This window comes from Haliotis rubra, unplaced genomic scaffold (genome assembly GCF_003918875.1).
Source record: "Haliotis rubra isolate DU_JTF1 unplaced genomic scaffold, ASM391887v1 Scf8, whole genome shotgun sequence".
Taxonomy (NCBI): Eukaryota; Metazoa; Mollusca; class Gastropoda; order Lepetellida; family Haliotidae; genus Haliotis; species Haliotis rubra.
Genome location: NW_025767523.1, coordinates 1,257,290 through 1,278,142, shown reverse-complemented (window position 1 = coordinate 1,278,142; position 20,853 = coordinate 1,257,290). Strand labels below are relative to the sequence as shown.

Sequence of the window (20,853 nt, the reverse complement as noted above, 5' to 3'; positions counted from 1 at the left end):
GTTTTAGACTAAAAAATGTATATATCAATGCCCATGATACCAGCATTAACTTCCGCTTCCGGTTAACACGAGCAATGAAAACAACATGACAGTGATGATACACTCGTGTGGCACATGTTGACAGCATTTTGGACTGTGAACATTCAGTAGACAATTCGGTTGGTATATCGACACAAGTTGTCTTTAGTTTCGACAATTTGTATATTTAGTTTTAGTACACTCTCTCCTTAACGAGATAAATTTGATCCCACTCTCAATGTGACTTTACAGCCTACGCCATGCCTATGTTAGTTCACCATATTCAACGTATGGAGAACTTCCTGAAGTTGGTGAAACGATGTATTTATCATGATTAAACAAGTACACTTTCTTTATTGACCTCAAGGCATATTTGGATATATATTCATTGATAAATCTAGAGAACGAACAGGAATAGCAGTTTCAATACTGAACCATCCCAAAGTTGTTCAACGCCCTAACACTGAGCTGTTATGACATTATAACACATGTACGCAAGCGTCCTCAATGCCTTGACTAGAATAATTCAGGGCAAAACTGAACGGGGACCAACTGAACAATATTCCACTGGGTAAGAGTTCCTCCCGTTCCTCCATCCCAAATAATATGTATAAATTAATATATACTAAATCTATTGACAAAACCTAACACAACAATTACTAGAGAACTCACAATAATAACTAAAAGTCCCAAAATTAATAACAATATATAGGGTTGAACCACATTGTATGATAATGGGCCCCACACACAGCAATGTTACCAAACAAATATGGGGGAACGAAAGGAACTCTTTCCGAGGATAGTTGTTACATGGGCTCATATGACCAGTAAGATATGACAACTTTGTATAACACTTGGAAAACCCCTTATGTGATCATTTGATAGACCATCAAGAGTATTAATACAACTTTAGATGTATGTGACTTTTTCATTTATGTGGATATGGATGGATACATTCACAAAACAGGGTAAGATGAACACCTACAAATTACAATATCTGTAGGTTGAAACTATGATATTTGCATTATAATTTCATTTATTTCAGTAACAATAAAAACGTGAGACCTCAAGAATGTCCAAAATAACCAGCAATAGCAATCAGTTGTAGGAAAATGCTATGATTTTGTGTATGTTTTATTTATGCTTATCACCACTGGATCTATTAGGGTCCAACATTATCGGCAGATGTGAGACTGTAAGGTGCTTCCTTGGTTGATTTATTGCTTGCACCTGATGTGAAAAATGATTTCAGCGAGGTTGTTTTTCACATTCGTGATTCTTTCCATTCAAGAAATAACTTGTTTTTGGAAAGTTTTGACTGGCTTAGATCTACTTATTACCTTATCATTCCTGTAGTTGAGAAAAAATGTTACTACCATGTCAGCACACACACAAGAATGTGCTGTGTAACTGATTAATGAGTACACAAAGGTTTCTGCTTGTAACCAGTCATGGAGAGAAACGTATTACTTCCAGTCACTTACTTCCCAATAATATTTTCGAGAGAAACGATTACTTCCAGTTATTTACTTCATAATTAAAGCACATGATTACAGCTATAAGATGTTGGAGGATTTATTGTTGGCTGCACCAGATATATGCAACCCGTTACTGAAGATAACCTGCAGAAGCCATATTGAACATGCACCAGTGCAGGTTGTAAATAGCGAAATCGCACCCTGTTGGCCATATGTAATTCAATTCATTTTAACATCAGCATTTGAAATAGAACATTTATCTAAAGTTATGGAAAAGTTCTAGATTCTTGGGGTTATGCATAGATACATAGGCTATTTGCTTATCACACAACTTCAACAATGTCTTTCTTTGTGTGGCTACTGCTTTATTTATGCAATCTTCCACAAGTAGAGGACTATTAATGTCCTGGGGGGCGGTGGGGTAGCCTAGTGGTTAAAGCGTTGGCTCGTCACGCCGAAGACCCGGGTTCGAATCCCCACATGGGTACAATGTGTGAAGCCCATTTCTGGTGTTCCCCGCCGTGATGTTGCTGGAATATTGCTAAAAGCGGCGTAAAACCAAACTCAGTCAGTCAGTCCACAAGTAGAATCGGGTATCCAGAGGATTATAGTTAAGTTTTGTTTTTTATCACCTGTTCCATAATCTAAATTCTCTGAAGAGATCAGATGTAGTTTTTCCCATGATATGATGTTGACGACAGCATCAGCAATACACATGATACACTAATCAACAATAATAGCATGTGACGGTGTGGTGCAGCTCTTATTTCCGTATTCTATAGCTTTTGTTATGATAACAAGGTTTCTCACTCAACTTCCTCCGATGGTGCAGCAATATTATCGCCAAACACATGTGAAATCAAGTCCAAAGCAATTTCTGAATCTGGTAAATATAAGCCAATCCAGATTCCTATACTTCTGAGTGTTTTTTTCCTTTTAAGCCTTGGATCCCAGTTGCGACTGAGCACCAGTATTGTTTGCTTAGGTTTACTGTTTAACACCACATTTAAAGGTCACAAACACAACTTTGCAGATTCTGATACCTTTCGGTATGGACTTACCGAAACAAATCATCAAAAATGCAAATTCAACTTATAAAGTGGAAAAATAACGCGATGAAAAAACCGCGCGAAATCGGAGTTCAAACAATTCACTAATTTTCCCCCAGAGCTTGGGGTAAAAGTGGTTTCAACAGCTGGGCTGGGCTGCGCTCATAGCACATGTGCAGTGAAACAGGTTCGCGCAGCTTGGAAGGTTGTCCGGATTATAAGGTCGTGAGCAGGAGTAGTCTAATCAAAACAAATAGTAAATAATCTACTCATGACATAAAAGAACCTTGTTAGGATCTAGATCTACTCAGCTATGTGTCAACCAGTGAGGCGTTCGACATTTCAAGACGGAAAAGCTTCACTGGCGGTGAATACTCTGTGAAGGCTTTGGTGTGAGCTATTTTTCTAATGTTTTGTTATTTCACAGGCACGAGCTTTTTATATGTAATGACAGTAGATTACCGATTTAACAGTTTATATAATTTCATTTGTCTATTTCACCACACGTTCTTCTTACTGAGTCACTTTCTCAGTTCGATACTTAAAAGCAATGTCATTATTTAGCGTTGACAGAATTTCTAACTGTGATATAGATATGTTGTTGTCACAGACAAAACTCAATGTCTGTTTTATTGACACCTATGTGTCTGCCTGCCTGTCTGCTAATGACAATATTCAATACACAACTTCGATCACTGACAACACATGCAATTTGAACTTAACACCAATCAGGCTATACACCATAAACAAAACGCATTGATTTATGGCCCGAGTTCGGTCTCTGTCACATTATGTATTTGCACAGACATGCAGGTGTGATACTTGTACACATGACATGTTATGATGTCTGTTGATTGCAAAATGTTATACACAAAAAATGAGCATGTATTTACAAAACCCAACATCTCTATATATACACACACAATGAGCCGTGAGGGTATCGGCAAATGAAGCAGCCGTTACACTTGAGTGCACACCCACCCGCTCTGACTGGGTTTGGTATCCCGGCTGCTTCGTTTCAAGCGAAGTGAACCCAAGTACAAAATATTGCACTTTTGATTTGTGATTGTACGCTTATAATTTTGTTTATATGTTTTTTTCATAATCAGCAATGTATATGTATATCACGAATAAGTGATAATTGTGTTTTAATTATGTTTGATTTTTTGGTTGCATGTGACCTTTAACAATATTACAGCTATATGACAGCTTTCACCTTTTGCTATTCTCAGGGTTTGGCACCCCCTGCTTTAAAGACACCCCTTTACACATTCATTGTCAGCATGCTTAACAGGGTAGGCATCTCATCCCAAGTGTTAGTTGTGAGCTTGAGTTAGTGAGCTCTGAGGTCATACCTACGAGTGTACTGATCTGCTTTTACATTTTGACATCCACTGGTCACCAATCCATACAGTCAGTACAGGGCTTAAAATGGGACTACATGGGCGTGGCCATTTTGAATGCCATTGCACATAACAGGAAATCTCCTTTTGGTTGATTATGGGTTAGATTATAGGTTCAGGACAAATGAATCTGAACTGTTCTTGCAGGCCATGATAGTGTTCACAAAATACAGTTCTCAAGTTTACAGGTTTAAATGTTTACTGATTATTAAACAATAAATTGAAATGACATAATTGTTGTGATTTTTAAATATTTAATTGGCTCATCGAAAGTTATGGGCATACTTATTTTTATAAAGGCACACGTAAATGATGTATCTAGTGCCCCATGGCACCCTTTAAAAACCTTTCATTTCTATCCCTGCAATAATAAGTGCCCAAGCCAGTAAGCGCAATGAAAAGGATCCCCATGCCCTGTGCAGAAATCTATTCCTTAGATCTGCCAGGGTCATAAGTTTCATCAAAGTGGGGAACATCTTCAAACAATATCTCTTTGCTTTACAACACTTAAATCCGTGTCATGGCTGTGATGTAACTGAAATACTGTGTTCAACCCAAATGACTAGCAGTGTATTTGACTTGTTACATCATGATGCCATTACATAATGCTGAGTTCTGTTTGTCTATATATTTCTCATGGATTAGATCTGGATTAGATTTGGTCTTCAGCAACGCAAGCCTATTATTGTTTGGTGCATGTGTGTGTATCCCAAATGGTTAGTTCGATGCTCATGATCTCAGTCATTGAATTACCTGGCCCATTCTCGATATTTACAGAACACCATCATATAGCTGAAAAATTTAAGCTTTAAGCGACAAACAGAAATTATTTTTGTGTGACAACTGTATATATTCTCTGGACAATTTGGAGTCAATATAAAGTGCATAGGATTCAGAATAAAAGCATCTGCCATTGATATTAAGGTGTGCTTTATCACATGCTGTGCAAACTGCCTCTCAATCTTCTGTGGAATCTTCTGTTTCAGCAACTGATGTTGGTTACCATAGTAACTCTTTATCTCTTTGTACAGTTACTATTGATGCTCACACATTTATCATCTCACCATGTCAACCTTTAGTGATTATTGCTGTGTACCTGCAACACTACCTTGCATTTGGTTAACTCTATCATGCCTATGATTGGGACAAACATACTCCTGATCATGGTGGTACACATAACCTTGTCTTTAAAATTGACAATTCATGTGGCAAGCTAATATGTAAGTCCTTTTTGATCAATGTTTGTGTTATGTAATAAGTAGTAGTGCACTTTAATCAGCATGATCAGGGGGCAGTGGGGAAGCCTAGTGGTTAAAGCGTCGTAGACCTGGGTTCAATTCCCCACATGGGTACAATGTGTGAAGCCCATTTCTGGTGTCTCCCGCCATGATATTGTTGGAATATTGCTAAAAGTGGTGTAAAACCAAACTCACTCAGTTTAATCAGTGTGAGTACTGTTTGTGTGTTAAGCCTGTATTTATGATTAAATGCCTTTCAAAGTACAAGTATCTGTTTCACATGATGATTTATCATCCCCTCATGGATTAAGTGTTCAGTAGGTCAGCCTTTGCTGGTTGAAGGGGACTGGTTGAAGAGGCAACTTAACGGGTTGAGTGGTCAGATTTTGAGACTTGGTTGATAGTGTGTGATCCTACCGAGGTGTCGCTGAGTTTTGATCACAATATCAATCACTGGTTTGTTAGGTCCATACTTAATTATGTATATATATATATATACATCTTTATATTGTAAAGTTGGAATATTGCTGAGTGTTGCACTAACAACAAATAAAATAATATGCTGAAGTTTCAACGATCAGAATGGCTTGATATAAGAGACATGTCATTATGTATAGAACAGATTGAGTCCAGTAGTCAAGCTGGTCAATAAGCAAATGAGTTGTCATATATATTACATGCACTCAGTTACTGTGTGTCATGTTCAGATGTCATTAACAGTGTTTGCCCTGGGCATAAAAATTTAGGAGTCATCATGACATGGACATGTTTTGGAGAGTCAAATAAGCAGGTTTTCTGCATCCATGCATAAATATTTAGGAGTCATCATGACTCCTTGTGTCATGAGAGGGAGATGCAGGTTTTCTGCTTCATGGCAAACACTGTATTAACAAAATGCAATTCAAATTATTTGAAATAACTATGTAATTGTCACTAACATTTGATCAATGTCCACAGGTGACAGTCAAGACTTATAATCAGTTTGTAAAAGTATTTTTTTTCTCGTTTTTTTTTGGCAAGTGTCATCTCAGTTTATTCAGTATCTGACTTGTAGATCTTTAAGTGGTGGTAAACATCAGATTTCACAAGCTTTGGTCAAGTTTGCCACCATATATATAAAGAATATTTTACAACCCCAAAAGGCTTCATGCAAGAGGTATCTGATATTGTCAGTTTCCAACATAAGGATTATTTGTGTTGGATAATCCTGGTAATGTAGTAGAACATGTGGCTCTTCCAGCTGGTTCCACCCACCACTGAGACCAAAACACGTTGCCTCCAAGCCCTCCAATCAATTACCTAGCATGGACCCAGTGTATTAATCTCCATCAGTGGTGTTTTCTGGGAGCCTTGTAATCAATGCAGCTCTGTCAGCCTTGCTTCAAGGCTGTACTAAGTGATAAGTCGGTGGATGTGTTGTAATTCTGTCCTTAAGATAGGCAAGACTAGATAAACGAACAGTACAAGGATGCAAGTCTTATATATGGGTAATTTGGGCTTATCTATTTTATAATCTAGAAATTATTATTTAAACTCATTATTGCCGTAGGGACTTGTGCAATTCTAGGCCTCTCTGTAACAGCAAACATCCTTCACTTTTACGACTTAGTAATAGGATTGTATCTGGTGCAGGAAATTACTGTTGCTGTTGGGTTTCCTGTTCTTATTGGGCTCTGTTAAACAACATGACTTTAGACAACACTTATTAGATTTTCTTTTTACAGATTTGGCCAGCAGGAGCCAAAAGCAACAATATAGTTAATGGAATTAATTTTAATTTACTCCTTGTTCTACCGTAACAAAAATCATTAAAATGGTAATGTTAAACATGATTTTACTTGAATATTTGAATATTGAATATTATGGATATTTGAATATTCATGAATATTTGAATATCCATGTGGTATTTTTCAATTTTTAAACCGGTAAATGAACCTTGTTCATAACGGTAACATCAGACCAGTGTTTCTTTTTTATCTGTACTTGTTCAGTATACTAAATGATAGGAGGAATTGCTAAAAACATCTCTTGACTATCCGCATGATAAAAATATTACAACTAACCACTTGAAAAACGAAGTGAAAAGGCTTATTTTTAATCAAACACATTATCAGCCACGTTAACTGTGAACCCAATAAACAAACTTAGTCTGCCTAGACACAATGTATGTTATGTGTAATCCCTGTGGTAGATAATTGTCATGTAAAGTATGAAGTCATTAATGCTTGATGTAATCTTATCCCAGTAATCTAACCAGTATGACAATAATAAAAAGGCCACAATAAATGTAAAAAAGGCTTATTTTTAATCAAACACATTCTCAACCATGTAAGCTGTGAAACAAATGAACAAGTCTGCCTAGAAACAGGTATATAATGTATAACCCCAATGAGAGATAACTGTCTTGTAAGGTATGAATTTATTTATGCTTGATGAAATCTTATCCAAGCAATCTGACCAGTGTGACAGTAATAAGACTTGGAAGGCCATTTCTTTATCAATACCCCAGTCCCACATTCCTGTACAGTGAAGGTGTTGTTCACCTGGTCAGTAGATCCTATGCCCAAAGGTCAGTAAGGTCAAAGGTGGTTTGAAGCTCAATTTTATAGGCTAGTCCAAAGGTCAGGAAATATCTCGTCATATTCATCAACATGTTATGTTCGGCTAAGCTGTTTGATTGCAACATGACCTTTGTGATGGTTTCTACTATATTGTAGTCGACAAGGCTGAGAATCACTGGTTGGTTGCAGATTGTGTTATTTATTTGTATGTATGTATGTATGTATGTATGTATGTATGTATGTATGTATGTATGTATGTATGTATGTATGTATGTATGTATGTATGTATGTATGTATGTATGTATGTATGTATGTATGTATGTATGTATGTATGTATGTATGTATGTATGTATGTATGTATGTATGTATGTATGTATGTATGTAATAATACTTGACTATAATATTCATCCACATGTCCGTTACATTTACATGATTTATGTGTTTTATGTGGTGTATGTATCGTTTATGAAAATGAACATTTTAAAAGGTATACTCTCACCATGTTGTAGACATTCACAAAGTATTCTTTACAAGACTAATTAAAAAACATTGATTTAGTTACTATAGTCAAATTAGCTGCAGTTACAATAACTATCAGTATGATTAGACCACAATCAATTATTCATTACATTTTTACCCAATGTTAAGAATAAAGTGAGTGATTAGCATATTTTTGATATTATGTTTTTAACAAACTTTTCAAGTCATGCTGACACATTAAGTTTGATGCATGTGAGTCCAATGAACTATTAATGTCCTGGGGGGCAGTGGGGTAGCCTAGTGGTTAAAGCGTTGGCTCGTCACGCCGAAGACCCGGGTTCGATTCCCCACATGGGCACAATGTGTTAAGCCCATTTCTGGTGTCCCCCGCCGTGATATTGCTGGAATATTGCTACAAGCGGCGTAAAACTAAACTCAGTCAGTCAGTCAGTGTTAATGTCCTGGAAGACTGTACATGTTGTACATGGTGTTTTGCCCGAAGTAAAGAAAGAAGGAAACTGTCATTGCAGTTTTTGTTTTCAGTGAGTTGAAAATCAAGTAGATAATTTGATACGCAATCTGCCAGCAGTATCATTTGGGAGGAAAACCAGAGACAGGCTTCACACAGTGTTGCAATGTCAGAATCAATCCAGGATCTCTGGCAAGTCAAGTCAAAGCTTTAACCAGTTGGCCTCGCCCTTGCTCTCCCCTCCATCAACACATGACATATTTATGGCTTAATATCTGTCCACAATGACATGTATGTTATATGAACAGCCATCAACTGTCATGTGGGACCCCTTTTTATGCTCCCTGCTATTATGATTATGTCAACATGGTCAGATTGCTAAACAGCCAAAAGTTAGTGGGGGCTGAACCCTCAGTCACAATGTAAAACATTACGGTTGTAAAACAAATTAAAAAGCACATAGCTGAATAAACTTACAGAACTTAAAATTCCCCTTGCATGTACTGTTCAGTAAGACACTCACTTACAAGGTCCAGATAGTGTACATTGTACTGTTTGTGTACATGTTATGACCTGACATAGAAGAAACTGGACCATAAAATATTTTCAAATGTACTGCAGACAATTTCAGAATTTTTATTGAGTTTTTATTCAAGGTATGATGGGAGAATCTGGTTATCTGCTCAAAAATTATTTACAGGAAAAAACTCTGGATGAATTAATGCAAATATTTGGATCACAATACACATCAAACCATACCTATCGTAGTGTGATCTTGTTGTATAATTTCTCCACTATTGGCCACTGGAATTTCAGATTTGCATGATATTGTCCTTCTCATGTACATTTAATGTTTGACTGCCTCCGTGGTATAGTGGTGTAGAGATTGCGGGTTCGACCTGCGATTGCGTCATTCCAAAAATCGTTAAACTATGGTACTTATTCACTTGTCCCTGCCTGGCGCTAGGCATTAATGGGTACAACAAGGACTGGTCGCCTCGGTGTCAGTATAATGTGTCTGAGTGGGGTATTCATGCCAAACTGCGGCATGGTATCTCAGTGAGCTAGCACTATAAAACCAGCTTAAGTCTAGGCTAGTACAAGCAGTCACTCATACACATACACACGCATGCACGTTGTCATATGAGCGAAATAATCCTAAGTCTGACGTTAAACCCTCTTTCACCTCACCTCACCTCACCTCACATTTAATGTTCGAAAACTTGTTTTGTTACAGTGTGATGACGGACGTAGTCAATTGGTCCTGTGAGGACGTCGAATATTGGCTGCAGGCAAACAACTTCACACGCTACAGACAACTGTTGTGCGAAGAACACAAGATCGATGGTTTGGCGCTGTTGTCTCTCACAGAAGATGACCTGAGACGGCCTCCCCCTCAACATCCCAGTACTGGGTGACGTCAAACGACTTGTCATCAAGATCAACATTCTTCATCAGGAAAACCAGGCTGAGCTCCGCAGTTTTGTACATCTCAATGGCTCAGTTGGTGACAACCGCAGCAACATCTACACCCCTCCTCGTCTCAACATCAGCAACAACAACAGTGACTGGGAATATGCCCAGAGTGCCATGGGTAGTCCGAATCTTCGAGGGAGATGCTCCCAGAGCCTTGACCCTGAGATCTGGAAGACTGTTCTGAGTTTTGTGTATGTGTTTTCGGTGACTCTCTTGACATCGTTTGTGATGGTGGTAGTGCATGACAGAGTCCCTGACATGCAGAAGTTTCCACCTTTACCAGACTTCTTCCTGGATAATATGCCGTACGTGTCATGGGCGTTTGAAGCCTGCGAGTTGGTTGGATTAACTCTGTCTTTGATGTGGTGTTCAATCCTGTTCTTCCACAAACACAGGTAGGTTAATGCAAGCATTCATACATTATCTTATGTTTGATCTTATGAACTTGATTGTTTCAGATTGATAGGGGCCTTACTCACTGACCATTTTGGCTTCAGAATAGGCTAGTAACCTTCCAAACCCGTGAAGATCGGGGTTAGAATTGGTCTTCAGCAACCCTTGCTTGTAGTACGAGGCGACTAATGGGATCGGGTTGTCAGGCTCACAGACTTGGTTGATGCATGTCATCGTATCCCAGTTGACCGCCTCCGTGGTGTAGTGGTTAGAGCGTCCCCGACCGCGTCATACCAAAAGACGTTAAAATATGGTACTTGTTGGTCCCTGCCTGGCGTTCGACATTAATGGGTACAACAAGGACTGGTCGACTCAGAGTCAGTATAATGTGCCTGAGTGGGGTATTCATGCTTCACTGCGGTATGGTATCTCAGTGGGCTAGCACTATAAAACCAGCTTAATTCTGGGCTAGTACAAGCAGTCACTCATACACATACACACGCATGCACGTCGTTAAATGAGCAAAATATTCTCAAGCACGACGTAAAACCCAATTTCACCTCACCTCCCCTTATCCCAATTGTTGTAGATCAATGCTTATGATGTCAGTCACTGGATTGTTTGGTGCAGACTCGATTATTTACAGGCCGCCCCCATACTGCTTCAATATTGCTGAGTGTGGCGTTAAACAAGAAAACATTAATGGTCTTCAATTTCTAAACGATACAGCCCGAGATGTGTTTGCCAGGATAAATATGATCCCTAACATTCTATACTGGTCGAACAAGGCAACCAATGGATTGGATGATCAGTTTTGATCAAGTGGTTCATGATATGTCATAGTACTCTCACCGTGTTGGATATTCATAGTTATGTGACTCATTGGTTTGTATGGCCAAGACTTACGGGCTGACATATAGCTGGAATATATCAGGGTGTGGTACTGAACAACTAACAAATCTTTTACATTGATTAAGCCCCTTTGATCTGTTTCCCTGAATCTCACTCTCAAATGGAATGAGTCACGTGTCAAGGTCATTCTGAAGCTTAATGATGATGTTCAGTTGATATTCACTTATCTCCTTTTCTACTAGATTCATCTTGATGAGGAGGATGTTTTCATTGGCTGGTACAATCTTCCTACTGCGATGTATTACAATGTTCATCACCTCCCTGTCTGTACCTGGAACACACCTTCAATGTAGTGGCAAGGTAAGCACATCCTGCTCATTCAGCTGTATTAGTTATTAGTTGCCACCATTGCATTACTGATGGATGTAACCCGTGAAGATCCCATGCTTGTCGTAAGAGGCGACTTAAGGAATCGGTTGACACATGTCATCATGTCCCAATTGATTCTTTTTTGAGTAGAATGTTACTCATGCAGTTGATCACTAGATTGTGATGACTAGTGGTGTTCCGATTAATTGAAATAATCAGTGACCAAACGACCAAGCAATCGATCACATTTTCTCATAATCGAACAGAAACGATTTTGGAACTACTGTTTTAGTCTTTGAAATACTTGACAATGGAACATATCTTAGAAGTTGTCAGGGCCTGAAAACATGTTTAATTCTTAGAAAACTCACTTCACTAGCTGAAAAGTCATGACTGAATATTTCTCTAAGACTCCAGGAAGTCTATGTTCATGATATATTAGTCATCACTTTAAAGTAGCAAGTTGCATCATGTTATGCTTTTCTGCAATAACAACCTGGATAGGAAAATCTGAAAAATGACGCTAACCAAGTTTTTGCGATGATCGATGATTGTTCGTTGGTAATGAAGCAATGATCAATTGTGAGATTTCAACCAATTCCCAACACTAGTGATGACAGACCGCCACCATATAGCTGGAATGTTGCTGAGTGAGGCAGAAAACTAAACTCACTCTCTCACTACTGATGGATTTGTTCATTTAACATGGTTCGGTTCACCAAACTGTATTTTTTTGGTTCTCAGGGTTAAGGTAATAAAATCATATTATTAGCACTGGTAAAAGTTTGGCATTTCAAAGCAGGGTATATTTCATTGACTTTGCATGTCAGTGGAATCCATGATAACAAATCACAATTAAGCAATCAGAAACAAATATTTTTAAGGTAACTCACAACGAGGAGTTTATTAGAGTGAAAGATCTGATTTAAAGATTGATCTGGTAGCTAACGGTAATAATATTTCGGGCTCTTTGAACAACTTGTCTAATTTGTCTGAAGACTTGCAGAGATGCCAACCTCTACGCTTTTATCGTAGCCGCTATGAACTTTAGCCTCAAACTATGCCAATACGATTGCACTAAAAATTCTACAAAATTTTTAAAAAATTCATTAAGATTCGGATATATAGACAAGAACATACATTTTTCGTCGATTAAATACATTTTCGGCAAAAAGAGGCGACAAGACGAAATGTAATGCTGATAATTTGGAAATCTGCTGTTGGAGAAATGTGAAATGAAAGCTTCACTCTTGATTACTCTCATATGATTTTAAGTATTTAGTTGACTACTAATTTTATGGTCAAACTACTAATTTTGATCCTTGAAACTACTATTTGCAACACTTTGGGGTTGGCATCTCTGGATGTTGACGGGATCAGGGGGTCAGGCTTGCTGGCTTGGTTGAATCATGTCATCGGTTCCCAATTGAGCATATTGATGTTCATGCTGTTGATCACTGGATTGGTTGGTCCAGACTCGATTATTTACGGACCGCCACCATATACATGATAATTGATATAGCTAGAATATTGCTGAGTGCAGCGTAAAACTAAACTCACTCACTCACTGGACATGGAATACTTCACTCAACTTTAAAGAGTTTGAATGATCATGATGATGTCACAGCAGTGTGATGTCCCTCATGATATCAATCCCTTGTTTGCCTGAATTACTTACAGGCTGTTATGTTATATGCAATATTGATGACTACAGGATCTGTACAAACAGAACAGCAACTTGTGATTCCCACTCTTACCAATTGATCTTTCCCTTTCAGACTTACGGCAGCTTCTGGACAAAGCTGGAGAGGGCTTTTGAGATCTGGAAGGGATGTGGTATGACCCTGCAGGGAGTCCGGACCTGCGGAGACTATATGTTCAGTGGACACACGGCCATCATAACTCTACTTAACTTTTTCATCACTGAATGTAAGTGTATACAGAGAACCTTATTAACGGGTGACAACAGTGTGTGCTAAGAAAGTGTAATCCCAAAATATAACATACGTTACACTTGACCACTTTCTAAATAACAGTGTGTATTCATTATTTATTGTTTACAGTTATTATCAGTCAGCAGCATCCAAGGTTACAGCAGTGGCCCTACCAGTCATCTGTTAGATGATGGACAGCAACTTGACCATGTCATGGACAATGAGAGAAATCTCATTTAGAAAAGGGCCAATTTCTTTATTAAACTTTCTGTGCAGTCATGGTTATTAACATAATTTTAGTAATCATAGTAATAATACAATATTCATTGAACATGATCAGAGATTATCACATCCGTAATGTCCTCTTCTAGTTAAGATGGAAGATATATACAACTACAAGTCCTGTTTATTAGTTACTTTGTTCTCTGATTTGTGGACTAGAAGCTGAAAGTTAACAAAATCTGAATATCCAAAGCAATTTTCTGGTATTATTTTTTTTGTTTTTCAAAGTTGGTGTGGTTAAAGATTTACTTCATATTCAAAATTGGCCTACTTTGAAGATCATTTCATCTCTAGAGTAGCAAATTAAAGGGTAAATTGGTTTAGTTCAGTCCGGTCCACAAAGCAAGTTGTTAGAAAACAAAACACTAGATGTTTTTATGATTAGGGGTTAGAGGATTGGGGCAAGAATAGCTGCAGTGTACTGTGAATGACATGTATTTGAGAGTATCTCTACGTTGCCAGGTAACCAGCAGGTATATAAACAGGTTAATGTGAGTAAGCAAGCAGAAAATTCTGTATGCTTTGTCATCACCATTCCATTGAATGTGTAAGCTTTACAAATGGGGAACACATGTTAGCAGAAGGTAATCCTCGATGAGTTCTCTCCCTTTGCCCTTTATGCTCCCATGGCAACAGATGTGAAGACGATTCAGTCTAAAGTTCACATGTCATTGCCTCTGTGTTGTGGTATTCAGAGGAACCAGGAACACGTGTTGTGGCCATTGTGTTCAACAAGACTCCACTGCAAGATGGCTTGATGTTGCATGAAGCCTTTGTCAGCACTTTTCATTAATTCTTTAAGTGCAGCATCTGGAGTGGGGTTGTCTGTGTGTGGAATTTATTGCATCAGGGATCAGAATGATTGTTTAAGCTATTACGTGCAGTTTAGAGCATGTCCAGTTTGAAGCTTTGGGTTGAATTTAGCGTTGATTCTCTTGAAGGCTCAATGCAGATGATAAAATGAGCACGTAGACATAAAGCAAAAGGTGCCAATTGTGTTTTGCTCCAGTGATTACCAAATATGCTGGAAGTAATCACTTATTAGTTAACACACCATACCATATGCCACTTAAAAGAATATAAGATAATACTTCATTTGTCTCCCAAAATACATGTAAAAGATAACATGGAATTTTCAATACAGACATCATTGAAATGAATACATATTCAGATAAAGGAACAAATCACTGTTGTGTATAGTCATAAATACTATAGCACTCTACAAGCGGAAGCCAGGTGTAAGAAAACAAGCCAGGTGTAAGACTCACTAGTGTAAATATAGCCACTTACTTCAGGCAGATGTTCTGAACTTAATTTTGCAAAATATTCCATAAAACGTGAACTGATGTATTGTAAAACAAATTTGTAACGTTGAAAAGATTATTGTCATGAGTTCAATAAATGATAAAAATTAGTGAAAATAGGCAAATTCCTATCAAAACTTTACACCAAAACACAGCTGTGCACATGCATGATATTTGCACATGTCTTTCAGCAATTTGATGCATGATCCTCGTGCAATTCATCTGCATAAGGTTTGCAGTTAGTTCCCCCAAGTTAGTGGATAAATCGACCCATGAAGTTCCGGGGTAGAATATGTCTTCAGCAACCCATGCTTGCCATAAAAGGTGACTTTGCTTGTCGTAAGAGGTGATTGGGTGGTCAGGCTCGCTGACTTGGCTGACACATGTCATCGGTTCCCAATTGCGCAGATCGATGCTCATGCTGTTGATCACTGGATTGTCTGGCCCAGACTCGATTATTAACTTAATGTGTCATATTGCGAGAGATAAACTTTGACAATATGAAAAAAATCAAGAGATTCTGAACGTCTTTTGAGTAGTATAAACGAAAACATGAAGTACAAATACTTCCAAAATTCTTTTGTTTCTGCCTTACAAATACATGTGGATGTGTTGCAACAACAAGTTAGTTTCCAGTATACATCATCCAACGCAATGTCAGTGTGACTCATCAAACACTGAATGGCTGTGAGCAAACAGCTTAGTGCTATTTTTTGACAAAAGTGAATGAGAAACCCTCTCGCCAACAGTTGATATTCTGTATTTGATTTGAATGAGAGTTAGGGCTCAAAGTTTGATTTGTTAAGAAAATTTAAATGGGATTAAAAGTTTTCTATCCCCTGAACTGCATTGAAATATTTAACCTGACTGTTCTGTTGTCATGGAAGCATATACCATCATCCTTGTACTGTGATGTCATTTTATTGTGTTTATTCAGAGAATATTTCTTGCAGTTTTTTAATAATGCATTGGAAAAGAGGGTTATTATTTATGTTTATGTCCAATTTGTCATCAGAAGAGTGTGCAACATAGCCATTTGTAAGTGTTTTTCTTAAATCATTGAAACTGTTTTCATTTGTTCATGCCAGTAAGCAGATAAAAATGGTTCAGATATTAAAATAGATTGGCTGTAATTCTGCTGATCTATCTGCTTCATATAACCCAAACTCGAGTTGTTGTTTTTTTTGTAATGTTTTTTGTTTAGCCCCTCATCTGGAAGCTAGAGATATATGTTAAGGGTTTTGAAATGATTTAGAGCATCACTGTTAAAATTTGTGTTTGTCATCTCAATGGGCCCTCATTACCCGGACACTCACAGTCTGTCAAAAAGAATGATGAAAGGCCTGTCTATATCATATTAATACTCATTGCCTCTGATTAACGCACAAACTTGACAGGAAAATAATATCTCAAATCCTTTGTGTAAATATTTCTATTTTGACTGTGTGGATACATGGTTTGTTGGTCTACATATGAACTTAAGACAGTTTCCTTTTAATGTAAATGGACAGTTACTTCTAGACTAACAACTAGTCACTGAAATGAACATATTTAACACACAAAAAAGCTCTTAGTAGTAAAAATAAAATATGATGAAAAGGAGCCCTGAGACTTTCTTGAAGCTGTGGAAATCTAGACTTGCCACATTTTCTAGACTTGCAAGGGATTTCTTGGATATATTTGCTTCAGGGTCTGTATGACAGACGAAGTTCCTTCCTGAGTGACAACCATTACCTGGTCATTTGTGTTAAGCTGTAGAAAAATATCATGGAGCAAATTCTAACAGAATGTTTAAGATATTTCCCTTTTCGTAAGTCTTGTGGGTCATGTTCCTATTGTCAGCATATTCTGTAGGTATTGACCATTTTTTCTAAAGGTCACATGCAACCAAAAAATTAAACATGGTTAAAACACAGTTATCACTTATTCGTGACATATAATAGACATTGCTGATTATGAAAAAACATATAAACAAAATTATAAGCGTGCAATCTCAATCAAAAATGCAATATTTTGTACTTGGGTTCACTTCCCTAGAAACGAAGCACCCAGGATACCGAACCCAGTCAGAGTGGGTGGGTGTGCACTCAAGTGTAACAAAGTCTTTCATTGGCTGGTTCATTTGCCAATGCCCTCGCAGCTCATTGTGTGTGTGTGTGTGTGTATATAGAGATGTTGGGTTTTGTAAATACATGCTCAGTTTTTGTGTATAACATTTTGCAATCAACAGACATCATAACATGTCATGTGTACAAGAATCACACGTGCTTGTCTGTGTAATTGCATAATGTGACAGAGACCGAACTTGGTGCACGAGTCATACTTCAATGTGTTTTGTTTATGGTGTATAGCCTGATAGGTGTTAAGTTCTAATTGCATGTGGTCAGTGATGGAAGTTGTGTATTGCATATTGTCATTAGCAGACAGGCAGGCAGACACATAGGTGTCAATAAAACAGACATTGAGTTATGTTTGTGACAAAGACATATCTATATCACAGTTAGACATACTGTCAACACTAAATAATGACATTGCTGTTTAGTATCGAACTGAGAAAGTGACTAAGTAAGAAGAACGTGTAGTGAAATAGACAAATGAAATGATATAAACAGTTTAATCGGCAATCTACTGTCATAACACATAAAAAAGCTCGTGCCTGTGAAATATCAACAAAACATTAGAAAAATAGCTCACATCAAAGCCTTCACCAAGTACTCACCGCCAGCGAAGGTTTTGTCCGCCTTGTAATGTCGAACGCCTCACTGGTTGACGCATAGCTGAGTAGATCTAGATCCTAACGAGGTTCTTTTTTTGTAATGAGTAGATTATTTACTATTTGTTTTGATTAGACTACTCCTGCTCATTACCTTATAATCCGGACATCCCGCTTTCAAGCTGTGCGAACCTATTCACTGCGCATGCGCTATGAGTGCAGCGCATCCCAGCTGTTGAAACCACTTTTCACTCCAAGCGCTGGGGTGAATGTAGTGAATAGTTTGAACTCTGATTTCTCGGGGGGGGGTGGGGTGGTGGTTTCCAACGCGTTATTTTCAAAGTTGAATTTGCATTTTTGATGATTTGTATCTGTAAGTCAATACCAAAAGGTATCAGAATCTGCAAAGTTGTGTTTTACGTTGCATGTGACTTTTAAGTAATCTTTTTTGTGAAAATCTGTCTGTAATGGTTACTTGGCAGTTATATTCCACTTCCATGCCTCTGTTTTCTGCAGGTAAATCTGCAGTATGCTTTAGAAAATCCTAAGTATGATTAAGAAAATCAACAGCATGATTAAGAAAATCTGCAGTTTGATTAACAAAATCTGCGATATATGAACTTTTTTATTTATTAGCAATATTCCAGCTATATCACAGTGGACACTAGAAATTGGCTGCACACATTTTTTTTATCCATGTAGGGATCGAACCCAGTTCCTCAACAAATGCATTAACCTCTAGGCTACCCACACCCCATCTTATCCAGAACTATGGAACTAAATGCATGAAATCTTAAACAGAACCTGTTTGTTTCAGACACACCCCAACAGAAGGCCTACCTTCTTCACATGTTGTCATGGGTATTGAACGTCTTCGGGATATTCTTCATCTTGGCCGCCCATGAGCACTACTCCATCGACGTGTTCATCTCCTTCTACCTCAGCTCCAGGCTGTTCATGTACTACCACACCCTCGCCAACAACCGCTCCCTCATGCAGCAGGACGCAGACCGCACCCGAGTCTGGTTCCCCATGTTTGCATTCTTTGAGTCCAAGTGCGACGGAGTGGTGCCCAACCAATACGAGTGGCCATTACCTAGTCCTTTCAGGGTCTTTCAGTATTTTCAGAACAAATTGAAAGTGTCTTGATACTTTTCTCAAAATTGCTAGATGTTTACAAGAGAGGTTCTGTTATCAACAAGAAAGATAACAAGCATAGAGTCCAGATACATTATTTCTCATAGAGATTGGTTTCAGGTTTTGTTTAATACATTAAGATTTATAAAAGTTTCCAACAAAAGTATAGTGTATATTAGTTGGGTTTAATACTTAACTTTACTTTTTTATACACCAGTCCAAGTAGACTTATACAGAGACACATCTGAAGTTTTTGGGGAAGGGGTAGTTTTACGTATTTTTCCTAGCCATGACATAGTAAATTATTTTTAAAAGGTACCAATTTCAAGACAGGTTTGTGAAACATTCATTCCATGTCAAATTTTGACACCGTTGCAATCTTGATATTTATTCTAATTACTAACAGCTGGTCACATGCGCTATTTATTCATCCATACAAATGTAATAAGAAATTGTCATGAAAAGTCATTCCCAAGGAGTAAGATTCTGTGTCATATCATGTAAGAAAGTAATGATACGTCGACCATATCATGACATATGCATGGCAACACCCCTGTCTGCTATCACACACTCATCTTTGATAGACTGCCTCCGTGGTGTAGTGGTTAGAGCGTCCGCTCGGAGAGTGGAAAGTCACGGGTTCGATCCACGACCATGTCATACCAAAAGACGTTAAAATATGGTACTTGTTGGTCCCTGCCTGGCACTCGACATTAATGGGTACAACAAGGACTGGTCGGCTCGGAGTCAGTATAATGTGTCTGAGTGGGGTATTCATGCTTCACTGCGGCATGGTATCTCAGTGAGCTAGCACTATAAAACCAGCTTAAGTCTGGGCTAGTACAAGCAGCTGCACATACACATACACATGCATGCATGTCGTCATATGAGCGAAATATTCTCAAGCACGACGTTAAACCCAATTTCACCTCACCTCATCTTTGATAAATGCTAGACTCGTACCTGTTATTAAAAGATCCTGATCTATAAATCATATTGAACTGGTATTGTGTTGGTCTCCGTGCCTGATTCTTCAAAAACACATGTCAGCAGAATATTGTCCTGTAATGGAAAATAGTTCAGTTAAACATGGCTTGAAGTTTCATAACAGAACCTTGTACATTATATGTACAGACTACAGTGAAGTCATGTTAACTGAAACACCATATTTAATTTAAAATTATTATTCTTCATGATCCCATTGAAATCGTTAATTTTTCCTTATCCTGACTCATGCTCTTTTGCTTGTCCCCTTCCTCTTGCGAACATAGTGGAACACTTGTATCTCCTTAATTGAAGCTCCCTTCAATGTAAAATCACTAATTGGTACTCACCCACGAGTTACCTCCCCTGCCCGTAAGCGCGGGAACAGGTGTCGCCACCCTCTGGCCTCATGCTTCACTCTCTCCTTCTTCGCCCAGTGAGCAGGATGTGAGAGCGCCTGTGTCTCCTTACACACTATATCCTTTGGTTTTTCTTAGTTAGTTACCTTTTATAGTTTACTATAAAGGTATAGCTAGTATCCTTCAGTTATTTGCGTTAATAATTAATGCGTATTTCTACTGTTTATTCACGTGAGTTCGTGATTGTTCAGCTAGTTTTACATTGATGAAAAACTGTACTATTTGTAGATTACGTTTTTCGCTCGCGGATCCGCATGTGGTATGCCCTAGTTGTACTACCTTATGCGTTTGACT

The 20,853-nt window shown here is 38.1% G+C and overlaps 1 protein-coding gene across 1 annotated transcript; it reads left to right on the top strand.

The window, feature by feature from the left end:
* Positions 1-69: 69 nt before the first annotated feature.
* On the top strand, positions 70-19,828 carry LOC124261387 (sphingomyelin synthase-related protein 1-like). The gene is given in 7 exon segments (XM_046695698.1): positions 70-158; positions 9,934-10,087; positions 10,089-10,567; positions 11,660-11,777; positions 13,565-13,715; positions 18,837-19,228; positions 19,289-19,828. Coding segments are annotated over 5 exon segments (1,230 nt in total). The 5' UTR covers positions 70-158; positions 9,934-9,937; the 3' UTR covers positions 19,169-19,228; positions 19,289-19,828.
* The last annotated feature ends 1,025 nt before the right edge of the window (positions 19,829-20,853 follow it).